The sequence below is a fragment of the Alosa sapidissima genome, chromosome 16 (genome assembly GCF_018492685.1).
Source record: "Alosa sapidissima isolate fAloSap1 chromosome 16, fAloSap1.pri, whole genome shotgun sequence".
In the NCBI taxonomy this organism is placed as follows: Eukaryota; Metazoa; Chordata; class Actinopteri; order Clupeiformes; family Clupeidae; genus Alosa; species Alosa sapidissima.
The window spans coordinates 3,631,686-3,649,439 of record NC_055972.1 but is presented as its reverse complement, the minus strand read 5'-3'; the positions used below and the strand labels follow the sequence as shown (position 1 = coordinate 3,649,439).

The window sequence follows — 17,754 nt, the reverse complement described above, 5'->3', positions numbered from 1 at the left end:
TTTTTCATTATGTGTGTCACCTGCTGCAGGAATGCACATAAAAGGGACGGATGAGGCCCGAAGAAAAGGAGAAGAGAGAACACAGAGAGAAGAGAGAGAAAAGCACAGGGATTTCCTGCTGAGTCTCACACACACACACACACACACACACTGAATGAGAGGAAAGCAGCACGACTGCCACCTCTTCACCGTTCCTCACAAACACAAATAGAGGATGGAAATCCAGCATAAGGAAGCCACAGACTGGGCCCCAGAGCAGGACTAAAGCTCCACTCTAAAACTCCACTCTTAAACAGACTAAAATTCCACTCTAAAACAGAGCAGTTGGATTGGGCTAAAACTCCACTCTAAACTAGATTGGCTGGATCGGTCCACTCTTTCATTATGATTGGCTGAGTCGTGTTCATTGTAAAAAAACTGCTACTATTCACGTTGAACCCATGACGTTTTTTTTATATTACTGTGCCATGAATACTACACCACTCCAAAGTCATGCCTAACAATGCCCCTTAGCTGTTCTAAAACCACTAGAACCTACGACCTAACAATGCCCCTTAGCTGTTTTAAAACCACTAGAACCTACAACCTAACAATGCCCCATAGCTGTTCTAAAACCACTAGAACCTACGACCTAACAACGGCCCTTAGCTGTTCTAAAACCACTAGAACCTACGACCTAACAATGCCCCTTAGCTGTTCTAAAACCACTAGAACCTACAACCTAACAATGCCCCTTAGCTATTCTAAAACCACTAGAACCTACAGGCTTGATTTTAAAAAGCACTTCAGTGATGTGATATCAGATTTTTAATGACATTTTGTTGTCAGTCTTTAAGTCTTTAAAGGAGCGATTTGTAGGATTATTACCGAACGTCAAAATCAAAACACTGGTGAACGTTCTCAAGACTACCAGACGCGAGCCTCTTCTGGGTTGCCAGATGTAATGAAGACTTAGCTAACGTTAGTTGACCTGCAGCTGCTTTAACGTTTCTCCAACCATGACCCAGCTACACATTACGGAAACAGTGAAAACAAAAAAATACCTCTCTAACCAACGTAACATATTTAGCTGAAGTTACGATGCAGATGAAGTTTAGCCTAGGCTACCTGTTGTGGAGAAATATGGCCAGCTCTGCGTCAGACTTGATATTCTTTGTTTGATGAAGACGTCGCCATATCAGCATGCTCCACCGATGTCCACTTAATTTGTGTCTTGTTTTAATTTTGGAAATGTGCCTGCCTCTCGTAGGCGTTCATGACTACAACTGACAGTAAGTTGACAGTTGGCCTTTGCTAATTTGGCAACGCAAATAGGAGGACACGCCAGCCCATTATTAATACGCTATTCTAGAATTAATCGTTCAAAACATAAACGAAAATTCCAGGAGATTACGCCCCGTAACTCATTTTTTTTCATGGGTTTTACAGGGTTTTACAGGTTATAGTAATGTCAAATAAACCATTACTTCAATTCATCGTGTTTCCTTACTCTCTGACAACATATGGTGATCATTTTTGGAATGGTTACAGTTTATTTTCCATTATTTCCTACATACTGTCCTTTTATGTACTTGATATAATGTTAAATAAATGTAATCAAAAACTTTTGTTTCTTTTCTTATTTAATTTCATCAAAAACAATGAGCCAGACACATTTTCTGATTTTGTGGAAAAAATGTAAATGCACAAAATATAATTAAATTGTACAAAAGTGTCTTCTAGTAATTATTTGTTGTATCTTCTTGCAGTGAACAACTGTGTGCGTGCGTACGTGGTGTGTGTGGGTGCGTGCGTGCGCGTGTGCATGCGCATGTGTGTGTGCGTGCGTGCGTACTGTACGTGTGCGTATGTGTGTGTACGTGTACGCACGTGTGTGTGTGCGTGGGTACGTGTGTGTGCATGTGCGTGCGTGCGGGTACGTGTGTGCGTGCGTGTGTACGTGTGTGTGTGTGTGCGCGTGTTTGTACGTGTGTGTGTGTGTGTGTCCGTGTGTCCTCCAGTCCTCCTCACTCGGTCTCGGGTAACTCAGAGCCAGGGCTTACACTGGTTCCAAACAAAGGCAACTCCAGCTGATTTGAACCTGTAACACATAACAGTTAATAATTTTAAACAGGCACACAACACACGCATTCACACATAAACATCCTAAAGCTTTGCATCCTTATCAGAAGGTACATTCATAAAATTAAAAACATAGCCTATATTGAAAACCCTTATATAGGCTGATTCATGTTCCTTTCCATTGTGTAACTGAGGTCCATGGCTAATCTGGCTTTCACCAGACCAAGCTCAATCTTTAAGAAATCAAAAAATAAATAGCGGGCAGATCAGATGGGTTCACCCAGCCTAGTCCATAGGCACCCGATATTGTTTAATTTTCCGATTGAGATATCCACGCTCTGGCTATGCAAAAATGCATCAGGGAGTTATGACAAAACTGTAACTAACAAACTAGATCCTAATAGAAAGCTGTTAGCTTCCCTAAGCTACAGGTAGGCTTATAAGGTAGGCCTATTTACAACATAAATTGTCAATAGGCTATGCTGGCGACACAAATAAAATCTCCTTTGGAAACCAATGGCTTACGCCTTACAGTATCAAGCGGACTTAAACTGGCATATCGTGGCGAAAAGTTGTAATAAAATTCACGCAGCTCCATGAGTCAAGGAAAGCGCGAATGAAGTAGCCACATCTAAATGGGACCCACTACACAGTAGCTTAAGGTGTTTTGCTAAAGCAGCCATAATGAAATGAAGGTGTCATTCACACACACGTGCTTTTTAATTTCACAGACTACAACTACCAAGCTGGAATCAAAGCACATCGATTTCCCTCTCACACCCTGCACGCACTTAAAACAAAATAAACAGGCGTCTCAGTCTCACGCATGTATAGGCAAAACTGTATCAGACCGGTGTAACGTTGGTAAATCTTCCATTGCACAGAATGATTTTGTAGCACGTGCAACAAATGACAGTCGAAAGATACAATTACAGTGCTGCTATCAATTTGCTTGGTATAACCGCATTTATAGTTTTCTACAAATGCAATCAAATTGGCCTCCATCACTCAACTAACGCTAACGGTAACATTACCTAGGTCCTTATTGATATTATAAGATTAACGTACCTGCAGTAAAAACCAAGCATGTCCGATAAACATCCTCAGATTTATTTTGGCTTCAAGAAGAAATGGGAATTACATTTCATGTGAACATCGTCCTATCCTTATTAGACGTTCTCTGCGGTACAGTCCTTGTAGGAAGCGTCCATTGTTTTTCCAACCCACTTTTAACTTCCAACAAAATTACGTCTCACTGCAACGATGCGCCATCTAGTGGACAAACGACTACTTATCGGCAATACTGGAAATGCAGCCATGATGATGAATATTTATTTTGGCTTTCTTTTAATCCTACTGAATTTGTAATTATGTATCGGCTGTTCTAATACCGATAGTATGTGGGTGCCTGTGTGTGTGTGCATGTGTATATGTGTGCACCGCCATCTACAGGCCAATGAGTGTACAGTCACTAAATGTACACATAACCTAATTTTTTTTAGAACCCCCCATGGATGAAATTCTACGAAACTTGGCATACCCCCAGAGAATGCCAGGTCAATCATACACATAAAATTTGGTGCGGTTCTGAACATCTTAACTGAAGATAGGGGCGATTAAAGCAGAATAATATTGCATTTTCATTTTTTACCGGGGGGTGGGGGTGCAAATCACAAATGAGTGATTATGAGCCAGGTTGATGTGGGCCCTTGAGACCAACATACCATAAAAGATTCTTCATCCTCAGTGCCACGGTTCAGGTAGTTATTTAGGAAAAACTGCTTTTTTTGCGGTTCGGGGGGCCCAGCACGGGGGGGGGGGGGGGGGGGGAGTGGCCCCCGGGGACGAAACAAATTTGTTTCGTAAAAGTCTAGTGGGGCTACATACCCACCAAATTTCATGTGCCCCGGTGGTTCGGTGTCCCGGGTATCGTTGACCAAAAACTTTGACAATCCCTATATGACCGCTTCGCTAGCGGCGGTCATAATTACTTTTTCTGCTGTTAAAGAATGTGTAGTCTGTATGCTGCTGAGACCTTGAATTTCCCCTGGGGATTGATTGATTAATTAAGTAAGTAAGTAAGTAAGTAAGTAAGTAAGTAAGTAAGTCAGTAAGTCAGTAATTAAGTAAGTAAGTAAGTAAGTAAGTAAGTATGTCCGTCTATAAGCCTATTATTTGTTCTCACGCCAATAATCAAGAAGAAGGATCCATATGCTTCAAAGAAAAAAATAAATTGAACACTCATTAATGAGCAGCTCAAAATATCGCCTTGGTCCACTTTCAGACTCGTTAATGGCTGCTTTTTGCCTTGGAAAGGTCCGCGCTCCATTAGCACCTTAGTTATGAAAACTTTGACCATCAGCGACACATTGAAAATATGCTAACTGAAACAACTTGTGAACAAGTAATAACTTTCCAAGACACAGTTAAACTATTAGGCCTAGGTGAATTTACAATCACACTATTTTTAGTTTCACAGCAAAATGGCAGCTAGGGGAACGCAAATTTGCGAGTGAACACTTGTTAAACTCACCTCATCAAGTCTTTCATTTAACCCACCGTTGTTGGAAGAAAAAATAACAAAGAGAGGCCACTATGCTTTGCCTGTCATTCTCACTGGTCACTTTCTCTCTGTATCTCATCCTCACATGAAATATATTAGCGGGAGATTCACATGCTCCAGGAGCTTTCCGGAGAGGTTGGATGTCTGCTCGCTTTGCGTAGTGTGTGTGTGTGTGTGTGTGTGTGTGTGTGTGTGTGTGTGTGCTCGTTTTGCGTAGTTTTAAGTAAAAAAACGTAGCGGCGTATTTTGATCTGAAAATGCGTGGTTGCTACGCAAAATGCGTACAGTTTGCAGAATGCCCTGCCTGGTCAGCTTACCCAGAATGCCCTGCCTGGTCAGCTCCTCCTCCAGCATCATCAGGCGGTTGTAGCGCGCCAGACGGACTCCTCCCATCAGGCCGCCCAGCTTCACAAACTTAACGCCCAGACCCACAGCCTGAAGAGTGGACACACACACACACACACACACACACACACACACAGAAAAACACAATATCAAATCAATGCACACATATCTGAGAACAAGCATAAACAAAAATGCACACTCAGGTTAATGAATAAAACCACAACCGTAGAACAACACACACGCACAAACAGTACCCCTTAGATATTTCCCCTTTTATTGCTTTTATAAATGGAATCTTGGCCAATTTAATTTGGCCTTTTTTACAATAATGTACAGAAAAACTCTTTAATGTCAAAGGGAGTCCACATTTCTACAAAGCAATGCTAATGAATTTAAAATACATGCAAAATAAGTGATTACAAAAATATTCATAATATTCAAAAGGGTAAAAAATATCCAAGAGGGGTGAATACTTTTTATAGGTACTGTACACATGAATCAACACACACACACACACACACACACACACGAATCAACAGAATCAACACATGATCAAACACACACACATGAATCAACAGAATCAAGACACACACACATGAATCAACAGAATCAACACAAACAGTCACACACACACGAATCAACAGAATCAACACACACACACAGCCACACACACACACACACACACACATACACACATAAAACAACAGAATCAACACACACACACACACACACAGCCATATGTCCAGTCTTCTCTATCTACATGTTAACAGTGATCCTCACAAACACACATTCACATAAAAAACCTGAAGTCAGGGATAACCTTGGACATGGTGGTGTATGTGTGCGTGTGTGTGAAGCGTATTTGTTTAGTGGGCATCCATCAGTAGACAGGTGTGGAATGTATAATGACTGGTACTTATTTTCATTAGAGAGCAGATTTATTTTAAAGCTTCTGAATGCCACGCCAGCCATCTCGAGCACTCGCCCAAAAGCCCATCATCACATCATCAGATCTGTCCAATCAGACACACTGCCTCTGTGACAGACATTTGGTGATGACCGAGTTCTGACGCCTGCCTCGTCAAAATGCCCTTTCAATCCACCAGGTGTCTGAATGAGCGTTCTGATTATCTGAATCTCAACTTTACCATCAACAACCTGAATGCTAAATGCATTATAGCATTTTATAGCATATAACCCCAGGGAAGCAGTACGCCTCCACACAGGATGTGCACTCTAAGGGAGGCATGAGGATGGAACAGAATGGAAGGGTTTCACAGCAGGGTGTTACAGTGCGCACCCAGCGTCATTAACACACCCGCGCCAGGAGGAAGAGGAGCAGGGTGAGGAAGAGGAGCAGGCTGAGGAGGTGAGGAAGAGGAGCCTTCGGTTGCCTTCGGCCTCGTACCTCTTCAGCCGTTCCTACTGGTCAGGGTTCGAACTGGCAACCCTCCGGTTACAAGTCCGAAGCGCTAACCAGTAGGCCACGGCTGTCCTTCGTTCGCTCCAGGGGATCTTTGTGGTTCTTTGTCTCCTTGTTAAATGTCAAATGTTATGTTGAAAATGTCGTAGTGTTAACGGTTACAATGTATCATTCGCGGAGTGATTACTAGCAGTAAAAAGTCTTGAGCGGCAATGTACTCGTGATGACTCATAGAATGCCTCTTGTCCAATCAAAATGGATAAATACAGTCCCTCCAGGATTTTTTGAGATTGTTGCGACCTAAAATGCCTGATTTCGCGACAACTTTTCTAAAAAATTGCGATGTTTGCAGTGTTTTTAGCTGTTTGTTGCGGAGAAATTGCTAGAGAAAGTGAAAATTGCAAAAAAATAATTATTTTTAATTGAGGGCAATTAAGGTTAGTACGACCAAAATCACACTGATCATCTTGATGCTTATTAAAAAAGGATAAATAAAGGTAAATAGTAAGGATTACAGAAAATCAAAGTAGTAAAGTATTTGTTAACTCATATTAAGTTCATATCTTTTTAATATTGCATAGTCTGTGACCTGCATAGTTAGGCTACTAATAGCCAAGTAAGTATCTAGTAATTTCATATTGATTTAAACTATTTGACTACACTTCTCTTTAATGTCATTACATTGGTGGTGTGTCTAATTGACTGCCTGCCACTTTAAGTAGCCTACATTTCTGACTGGATTGGAAGGCTTCCATCTCACTGTGTTCGGCTACGAGTGTAAATAACTTTTTGCATTGCGATATGTGGATGCAATTCGGGATGTCTTCTGAATGTTAAATGTTAAAAAATAACTCGAATGAAATCATTCTTAGATCATAGAAGGGGTAAATGTCTTACAATGGTATTCATTTCTATGATTTTGGTAGCACTATTCAAACTAAGCCCACAAGCTAGCAAACATGACCCAAGCAATGGGTTGCATAGCCTACTCAAATGTCAGTAAACCATGTAGGCCTTAATTAACTTACTTTCATAGCCTAGGTAGGTTAGCAACACCAGGTTGAGAGATGCAAGTAAGCAGATCATTAACGTTAGCCTTCTAGTTATTGTCATCAAAACTGCAGAGGAACGAACAGGTTAGGGCAGTCTCTGGTGTCTGCAGAAGTGAGTGTGGCATCTGGCTCAATATTCTGCACGAGGGACTGTTGTGGTAGGTGAAACTTCACGGGGAAACTACGATAATTGGTCAAATTTGCAAAAAAGTTGCGGTGTTTGGACAAAATTGCGAGAATTCTGCCCAGAATTCGCGGGGATTTGCTGAATTTGCGTTAATTGTTGCGATCGCAACCGCGAATTCCTGGAGGGACTGTATAGGTCGACCGGCCCTACTGTTGTATAAAAAGAGACAGACAGACAGAGAGACAGACGGTGGGACAGACAGACAGACACAAGAGGACATGAAGGTCTCACCAGATCTACGAAGTAGTCATCACACCACTCTGTCCCAGACTGCTCCAGAATGGTGGTGGAATCTGGAGTAAACACACACACAGACACACACACTTAGATAATGTACATCAAGTGCAGGAAACACCTATGGGATAAACACTTGCTGTTTCATTTTAGTTTGGTTGACTGGGTCAGCTGCTCTACCTGGATGAAAGCTACGGTTCTAAAACCAGAACAGGATAGATGGTTGGGGATAGAAGGTGTTGGGGGGGGGCGTTCCGTTTAAGACAATGAGGTGTAGATAGATAGATAGATAGATAGATATATTATTGATCCCCAGGGGAAATTCAAGAATTTTGCGTTTAAGGTGGTGAGGTGTGTTTTGCGTTTAAGGTGGTGAGGTGTGTGTCCTGGTGTGTGTTGCGTGTGGAGAGGGAGCACTGAGGTGTGTTTTCCGTTGCGTGATGTGATGTCATTAACAGTGCCCTGGCTGTGTAATCCAATCAGTGCACGGCTGGCTGTGCTGCAGAGGAATCGAGTGTGTGTGTGTGTGTGTTTGTCAGTAAGTGAGCGCGCTCCCCACTGATCTAATGTTCCATAGACAGCCAGCGCTCCAAGGAGCCCAAAGCCCCGGTTTGGAGCCGAGCCCGACTAATCCATTAAGCATTAAACTCTCTCTTACTCACTTACTGACAAACACACACACACACACACACACACACAAACACACACATTTCCATACACATCTGTAGTGTTAAAGGCCTGTTTTGCCCAAGTTAGCATCTGATTGACACGGCGTAGGGATTGGCTGAGTGGCATCTGATTGACACGGCGTAGGGATTGGCTGAGTGGCATCTGATTGACACGGCGTAGGGATTGGCTGAGTGGCACTGGGGCTGAGGGAGGAATAACATGTGGTGGCAGAGAGACTGATTACAGTGTGTGTGTGTGTGTGTGTGTGTGTGTGTGTGTGTGTGTGTGTGTGTGTGTGTGTGTACAGTCTGCCTGATACACCTCAAACAAGCACTTTCCATAAATATCACTGTAGACATATTACACACACACACACACACACACACACAGTTCCACTTTGCACGCTCCAACTCTATGATTGTGTGCAAAGTTCCTGCCATTTCTTAGGCCCATCCTGAGCAATTTGCTCTGAGATTTAATGGTGTGTGTGTGTTAAACGCTTCCCCTGATGGTGTGTGTGTGTGTGTGTGTGTGTGTGTGTGTGTGTGTGTGTGTGTGTTTCCATATTACTGCTGTGAAACCATGCAAAATGCACCTGGGCTGACCGCAAACGGCAAGTTCCATCCCTGGCTGACCGATCGTCAGCTGGTGGCCACATCGGCTAACTTGACATTCAACTTGAAGGGTATGAGGGAATGAGTGAATTAAAGTTCAGAGCGAGGTTGCACACGGGAACAAGGTCATACTCATGGTCAAGGTCAGTGCATGGAATGCTGGGCTCACGGCTACGTGTTGACCTCTCACCTCGGCCCTCTGAGGTGGCGCAGAGGAGATCAGTGATGGTGGTCTCATTCACGTGTTTCAGGATAACCCCCGCGACCCCTGGTGGGAGGAGCCTCTTGTCACCATAGAGACGAGGAGGGGAGCAGAAGGCAGCATCAGCGATCAGACAGCAGGGCTGACCAATCAGGGCACAGCTCAGTTTATCCCACTGTTCCAGGTCCTACACACACACACACACACACACACGTCCAATGAACCTATCCTACAGATACACAATTATACACAAACTATACACCCTCAATCATGTACATACACACACAAACAAATACATCAAAATGCACACGCACACACATACATACATACACACACACACACACGTCAGTGTATATGTCTATTCTAACAGGTGCAGTTTGTGTGTGTCTCTGACCTCTTTCCTGAAGGGGTCGATGAGGGCACAGATGCCTGGATATCTGCTGATCAGCGACTCATACACCTCAATCAGCTCCCCTGGAGCCTTCAAGGTGCCCGCTACAATCTCATACTTCCCCTTAGACTGATAGCACACACACACATACACACACACAAAAAATAGAGAAGCACACTTTATTCTCTCTACCAACAGTGTAACACCAGAGGTGCGTTCAAATTTGGCAAACAGTGGCGAACGTTCGTGGTGAAAATGTTTTCTTTGAACAGTTAGTCAAGTCAAGTCACGTTTATTTATATGGACAGTTAAACAGTTGAACAGTTAAATTTGAACGATTTGGTGTTACCATTCCATTGCAACGGTAATTGCATTGTTGCCCTCATCAAGCTCACGTCCAGTTCCACTGTATGTTCGCGGAGAACTAACTCCGCAGACTGTTTGCACCGTTTCCTTCACCAAGCTCACGTCCAGTTCCACACTATGTTCGCGGAGAACTAACTCCGCAGAGTGTTTGCGATATTTGATGTTCCAAAACAAGTAGTGTAGCAAAATACAGTTTCTGTTGTGTTTTATTTGCCATTTTGTAAAATCCAATTGATTTCTGTTGGAAGACTCATTGCTCGTTGATATTACTGCGCTACCTTTTAATAATCAACGAACACCACTAACCACTCGGTGAGTTGCACAGTTTTGAAAAACGAACGTTAAGGGTTGTTTTAAGGACATGTTTGTGCATGCCCATAGCCAGACACTCTGAAGCAGTCAAAGGCGATTCAAAACGAATCAGAAAGACCGGACCCATCGTCAACATTTCAGTGTCCACCACTCTAGTTCATCCAAAACAAACAAGAAAAGGGACTCAAAGTGCTAAATACCGGAATTATCCTTTAAGGATTTACCAAGAATAAATCACCTATTAAGTAAGAATAAGAAATTGCTGAATAAAGATCTAATAAATGTGTCAAATGGGGCAGCCGTGGCCTACTGGTTAGCGCTTCGGACTTGTAACCGGAGGGTTGCTGGTTCAAACCCCGACCAGTAGGAACGGCTGAAGTGCCCTTGAGCAAGGCACCTAACCCCTCACTGCTCCCCGAGCGCAGCTGTTGTTGCAGGCAGCTCACTGCGCCGGGATTAGTGTGTGCTTCACCTCACTGTGTGTACACTGTGTGCTGAGTGTGTTTCAATAATTCACGGTTTGGGATAAATGCAGAGACCAAATTTCCCTCATGGGATCAAAAGAGTATATATACTTTATACTTTACCGCGAGGTTGTAATGTAAACAGAACAAACATTAGGTTAAACAAAGACGTAAACATAGTGAAATGAAACAACACAGCATGATAATTTCATTGTTTCAGCACACTCCGAAGAGACCCAAGGACAGTGTTTATGGAATGTTTATCAATGTGCATTTTAAGCCTTAAAGTAATTTGTAACTAGATCATCTTTTTACTTGCTAAGTTGAGTAGGCTAAGTTAGTGTTAATTGACGTGAATGAACGAGAAAATACTTCCACACCGGTGATTTCAGAGTAGCAAGAGTGGCTTTCGTTAGTTTCGGTGTATATTTTAACTGGCTGCAGCCTAAACTTAGAGGAGTGTTGACCCCGCAATTCAGCACGTGCATGTGTGTTTGTGCGTCTTGGCATACATGCTGGACGTGACGTGTGTGTGTGTGTGTGTGTGTGTGTGTGTGTGTGTGTGTGTGTGTCTTGGCATACATGCTGGACGTGACATTGGGGGTGTGGCTGCATCGTTGATTCTACTTTTGAGTTCGAAGTTCGAGATTGAGATGTCATTTCGATCGATTTCGATATAAAATCGAAATCGTGACACCCCTACTAATACACATAGGACTTCTGTATTAATGGTTAATTAATGAGCACTAATACATACACATATTACGTATGTATTAATGCTTAATTAATGAGCACTATTACATACACATATTACTTGATAGTTCTTTTTTGTAAGGGCTGTGGGAGTGTGGGCACTCACATAGTCCAGGAGCGTGTGGGCAGCGCAGCTGAGGGCGAAGTGGACGTCCGTCCCTGGCGTGAGTTGCAGGTTGGCGCATGCCTCCATCAGGACGTCCAGTGGCTGCTCCACACGGTCGAAGCCCACCAGCAACGCACCGCCATCGGTCACAGGAAACACCAGGGTCTGGGGGTGGTGGAGAGAGGAGAGTGGACGGAGAACAATAATCAATCACAGGAAACACCACCGGGGGTGGGGGGGGGGCTGAATGAATGAAAGAACAAAAGACATAATAATTAATTGTATAGAAATAATAATAACCAAACTGAAACCTCTCAGTACAGAAGCCTTCCATTATAATGGTGTGGTGGGCTCCTGTGTGTGGATGTGTGAAACAGAACCCCTCCTATCTAATACCCTGCACCACACAGACCACAGACCAGAACCCCTCCTATCTAATACCCTGCACCACACAGACCACAGACCAGAACCCCTCCTATCTGATACCCTGCACCACACAGACCACAGACCAGAACCCCTCCTATCTGATACCCTGCACCACACAGACTACAGACCAGAACCCCTCCTATCTGATACCCTGCACCACACAGACTACAGACCAGAACCCCTCCTATCTGATACCCTGCACCACACAGACCAGAACCCCTCCTATCTGATGCCCTGCACCACACAGACCAGAACCCCTCCTATCTGATACCCTGCACCACACAGACCAGAACCCCTCCTATCTGATGCCCTGCACCACACAGACCAGAACCCCTCCTATCTGATGCCCTGCACCACAGCATGAGTAACTCTTGTGCGTTAGTGATCTTCTTGAAACGTGCTTCAGTCCATTTTACTCTCATCCACTCCTGGGTACTTGGTAGGAATACATGGAGCCACTCGTGATGTGCATAAAAGGTTAATGGCAACATGAAGCCCTCACCCCTGCTCCTCTGGCCCGCGCATGGCCCATGTGTGGCTAGTGCTCTCTGGGCTGCGGCCGCTCTCAAAAACTAGGCCACACGGACCCCACATTGTAGAGTTATCATGTCACATGACCGCTTTAATAATCACCACTGCACACTCTTTCTCTCTCTCCGTTAGTGACTATGTTAGAGGCTGCCCTCCGCGCAGTGAAGCCCCCCCCCCTCTCTCACTGGAGGAGCAGAAGTTCTCAACTGTTAAGAATTCTTTAACATTTTTGGAGGGGGAGATTTTACTTTTGGAACAACAATTTGCAGGAAATAATGAGTCTTCTTTAAATGAGGCTATAAAGTCTAAACGGCACGAGCTGGGTTCTTTTTTACAAGAAAGGGTTAAAGGGGCTTTGGTCAGAAGCAGATTTCTCACTTTGAGGGATGTTGATGGGCCTACATCTTTCTTTTTTGGGTTGGAGGGGAAGACTGGGCAGAATAAACAGATGCTCAGTCTCAAAACTCCTGAGGGCGGCAGCACTTCTGATCCGTCAGAGATGCGCAGGTTAGCTGTTCGTTTTTACACTGATTTGTATTCAGCGGAGGAGGTGGATGTACGGAGTGGGGATGAGATGCTACAGAATCTACCGCAAATCAGCGCGGAGCAGAGACGGATATTGGACTCTGTTATAACTTTTCAGGAAGTGACTGCTGCTGTACAGCAGCTGTCTATAGGTCGAGCCCCAGGCATGGACGGTCTTCCTGCAGACTTTTGTAAGGCTTTTTGGGGGATGATTGGGAACGACTTCTTTGAAGTGCTGCAGGAGTGGATCAGGGATGGATCGCTCTCCGAGAGCTGTCGATGGGCGGCCCTGACACTTCTACCAAAGAAGGAGGACTTATGTTTGCTCGCCAATTGGAGACCTATGGCTTTACTATGTACGGACTATAAGATTCTATCAAAAGTGATTTCAAATAGACTTGGGGAACACATGGACACTATAATTGATAAGGATCAGTCCTACTGTATTCAGGGTCGAACAATACAAGATAACTTGTTCTTAATCTGTGACCTTTTAGACCTAGCTAAAAGGTCATAATCAAAACCTTGGGATGCTGTCACTAGACCAAGAAAAAGCGTTTGATCGCGTTGACCATCGTTTTCTTTTTAGCACGCTAAAGGCTTTTGGGTTTGGGGAATGTTTTATATCCTGGGTGAGACTCCTGTATGCTAAAGCTGTGTGTATGGTTATGGTTGGTGGGGGTCTGAGCACACCCATTCAGGTTGGGAGGTGTATTAGACAGGGTTGCCCTCTCTCAGGGTTGTTATACTCTATATCAATTGAGCCTTTGCTATGTCTACTTAGACAAAGGTTGGGTGGTTTTAGGGTTGGGATGTTGGAAGAGCCTGTAAAGCTCTCAGCATATGCAGATGATGTGACTATTATGGTTTGCAATAATGACGATATGAGCTCTGTTCGTCAGGCATTGGCAGTGTTTGAGAGGGCATCTTCTGCTAAGCTAAATTGGACTAAGAGCGAAGCCTTGTGGTGTGGGAGAGAGTGTGATGCTCCAAAACTCCCCTATAATTTAAAACGGACTCGGGGGGTCTTTCAGGGCTGACCCCTTTCTACCAGTCAGTCCTACGGACTTGGAAAATGTTAAGCACTCAGGGGAAGGGTCATTGTACCCAGTATGTGGGTGGGAGAGGAACCACTTTTCCACAATGCAGCTCTACCAGTGGTGGCATTGCTGTCCCCCACTTTGAGGGCTGGTTTTCTTCGGGCTGGAATCATGAAGCTCAAGGATTTAGTGCTGGTGGACTCCTGGCGCTCTGCAGAGGAGGTGGCAGGACTTTTGGGGATTTTTTCAGTCCGGCTTGTTTCAAAGGTGATGACGGACATTCACAGGATTATCCCTGAGGATGCAAAACATTGTCTCCTGTCCCCGATGGAGTTCACAGGTGAGCTGGACTGGTTCCCGGAGCTGCGGGGGAGACCCGCAGTCGGACAGTGGTGTGAGGGCCAAGGTGTGCTTCTCAGCTTCGCGACACCACAGCTGGAGTTTTTTGAGAGTGCAAGCAAGAAGGCACTCTATCACTTCTGTGTGAAAGTCAGGAATCTTCAGGCCCTCTCTGGTGTGAGGGAGTCGAGGTGGTGGGTTTTTTTGGGGCCGGGTTCTTCTCCGAAAGGCAGTTGGCGGTCTATGTACAAGTGTCCCATTCAAAAAAGAATGGGTGATCTCCAGTGGAGAGTTGTACATGGTGCAATAGCTATGAACAGACACAGAGCACACTTAGAGCCAGGGGTAGGGGAAGGGTGCGTTTTCTGTGGGGAGAATGAAACTTTGCCACATTTGTTTGTAGAATGCTCTAGGCTGAGGGGGTTGTTTGATTTAGTGAAGGAGTGGTGAGGGAGATTGGGGAATTTTTTTTTTCGTGGGGCTTGTTCATTTTATTTTTTTTTATATATTTTTGGTCCCAAATACTCTGTGGCTAGGAAGGCTCATGTGGTTCTTCTGAATTTTCTTTTCGGACAGGCTAAGATGGCTGTGTTGCTGTCCCGGAGGAACAGGGTGAAGGGGACAGGCTTAACAGAGCCGGTGCCTTCGTAAAACTATCCTTGGCCACAAGGCTGAGAATTGAGTACAAGTATTACCAGCTAATTGGTGATCTTGAAACTTTTAATGGAACATGGGGGGTTGAGGGTTGTATTTGTGCACTGGATGAAGGAGGGGAATTACTGTTCAAGTTTTGAGCCGTATGATGGGTGATTGATAGCTAGGTTGGTCTGTCTGTCTGGTTGATTGTTTTATTTTGTTTTTTCTTGTTTTTTTCTTTTGTTTTTCTTTTTTTTTGTGGTAATTTGTTTTTGAATATTTTGTGGATGTGAGTTTGGGGGGGGTGGGGTGGGGGGGTGAAGGGAGATTTTATTATGGGTTGGTTTTAATGTTACCTGGTTTTCTTTTTTGACTGTCAATAAAGGAACCTTAAAGTCTCTCCCCCCCCTCCCTCTCTCTCTCTCTCCCTCTCTCTCTCCCTCTCTCTGTGTGGCAACATGGCTACATTAGTGGTTGCCCTCTGTGCCTCCCTCTCCCTCTCCCTCTCTCTCTCCCCCCTCTCTCTCTCTCCCTCTCTCTCTCTCTCTGTGTGGCAACATGGCTACATTAGTGCTTTAGCTAAACCACTGCACTGGTGTCACAACATGTCTGTCGGGGGCTTCGGCCAGCTGTCATGGCAGGCCCTGGTGAAGGTGGACGGGGCCTCTGAGCCGCTGTCTGGCCGGGGGGTTAGAAGGGATTAGAGCTGCCCTAGTGTGTGTGTGTGTGTGTGTGTGTGTGTGTGTGTGTGTGTGTGTGTGTGTGTGTGTGTGTGTGTGTGTGTGTGTGTGTGTGTGGGGGCCGGGCCCAGGCCTCTATTAGCTGCTAACACTTCATCAGCAGCTAATTGTTAGTTCATCAATCGCTAAATCACCCTCACGGCCACACTGAGATGGTCTAAACAGACCCATCAAATGCAGGTCTACTTCCACACTGGGATGGTCTAAACAGACCCATCAAATGCAGGTCTACTTCCACACTGGGGTGGTCTAAACCAGTGGTTCTCAAACTTTTTCTTTCATTCCCCACTTTGATCAAGGGGGCATTTTCAAGCCCAACCTGTCCCTCATCGCTCTAAGAAAGTTGTAGGTCAAGCTTAAAATTGTCAAATTTATTGAAATAATGACAAGTTCTAAATATATCCTCGTCAGCAGAGTTAAAATCAGCTGGTTCTACAGATATAATAATAAATAAATACATAATGTGCCATTGTAAATGAAACACACATATTTCTGTTTTCCAGCAACATATTAGGAAGCATAGGCCAATATTTTACAGCATTATACAATATATTCAATGAAATACCAACATGCTGCATTAAATGGATTCATAATCCAGTCATACTGAGCACTGCTGGTTGGGAAATATTTTTGAAATAAACAGGGCAGGGATGTGATCAGGCTCGGAATTTCACCATTCTGGGGGCAAGGCCACTTGGCCTTCAGTTGGGCATATTTGGTGGGGGGCACAAAGGCCACATGTCAGGGCACCAAGGCCAAAGTTAACTATTAGTAGTAGGCTATAAAAATGATCAAAGTTGTATTTAGCCTATTCACTGCAGTAGACCTGCATCACTGTATGAAACATTACAAAAACATGAAATGAAAACATGACATATTACATAGAACTGTAAATCATCTGACTATCTAATATTTACAGATATCTAGGCTATATATAACATTTATTTTATATTTGGCCTGTTATGAAATCATGTATTGAACAATTTAAGCACAGCTCAGCTTTAAGAAACTCAAATAGCCTAGATGCATGTTTAGCATTTTGTGATCATTAAGGCTACTTTTACAAACTCTTAGTCAGCTGTCCTCTGATTTATCAATATATAGGCGATATTTGTAACATTTATTTTGTATTTGGCCCGTTATGAAATCATGTGGAACAATTTAAACACATTGTAAAACTTAAAGCCCAAATTTGGAGACATCCATGTATGTCGAACTTTACTGCAAATTCAAAACTGGATTACTCTGGAACGGCTAACTGTACAGGGGACTGCTTTACACCTTTGTGTTCGGTAAGGTCTGCTGTTTATTCTGATATATGGGTTGTCATGTGTTAAAAGAAGGGTTCGTAAAGTATTACACCGAGATGAATGGGTATGGAGATCATGGGACGCAAAACCTTCAGTAGAATGTATGATTAAATTGAATTATATTATTTACTTTTCTCGCGAACCGTTCAACGCCGCAATTATCGGCTAACATCGTTTAAAAGCTGAGAAAAAGCTCTTTCATGTGATGTGATTGGCTACTTGTGATGTCTGTGTGATGAGTAGGCTCGTTCGCGAGTAGTTCAACTGAGAATAGCTGAATTTGGACCCACTTTCTTTCTTGCGCTGTCACTTTCTCCACTGCGTAAATGACTAAATTAGTTTGCGCTGTGAATGCTAAGATTATTTTGACAGGCCACAGGCTAAATAAAAATTAGTAGGACGCAAAGCAGAATATTGAAAGAAGGGGGCACCAAGGCCACCGTGGCCTGTAAACCTCTGATTTTC

At 43.9% G+C, this 17,754-nt stretch overlaps 2 protein-coding genes across 4 annotated transcripts in view; one reads left to right on the top strand and one right to left on the bottom strand.

Moving 5' to 3' along the window:
* Positions 1-922, top strand: part of shtn1 (shootin 1) — a 52,829-nt gene extending 51,907 nt beyond the window's left edge. Inside the window, 1 exon segment of the mRNA XM_042065475.1 lies at positions 30-922. Within this exon segment, the coding sequence (XP_041921409.1) occupies positions 30-31 (2 nt within the window). The 3' untranslated portion in view covers positions 32-922.
* Positions 923-1,565: 643 nt separating this feature from the next.
* Positions 1,566-17,754, bottom strand: part of eno4 (enolase 4) — a 27,148-nt gene continuing 10,959 nt past the window's right edge. Inside the window, exons 8-14 of one of the 3 annotated variants that reach the window (XM_042065473.1) lie at positions 11,743-11,907; positions 9,745-9,870; positions 9,339-9,537; positions 7,863-7,924; positions 4,917-5,059; positions 1,968-2,082; positions 1,884-1,937 (exon numbers count right to left, since the gene is read on the bottom strand). In XM_042065473.1, the coding sequence (XP_041921407.1) occupies positions 2,007-2,082; positions 4,917-5,059; positions 7,863-7,924; positions 9,339-9,537; positions 9,745-9,870; positions 11,743-11,907 (771 nt within the window). In that variant the 3' untranslated portion in view covers positions 1,884-1,937; positions 1,968-2,006. Of the gene's footprint in view, positions 2,083-4,916; positions 5,060-7,862; positions 7,925-9,338; positions 9,538-9,744; positions 9,871-11,742; positions 11,908-17,754 lie in introns of all 3 variants that reach the window. The other 2 variants (XM_042065472.1, XM_042065474.1) reach the window with 2 other exon arrangements.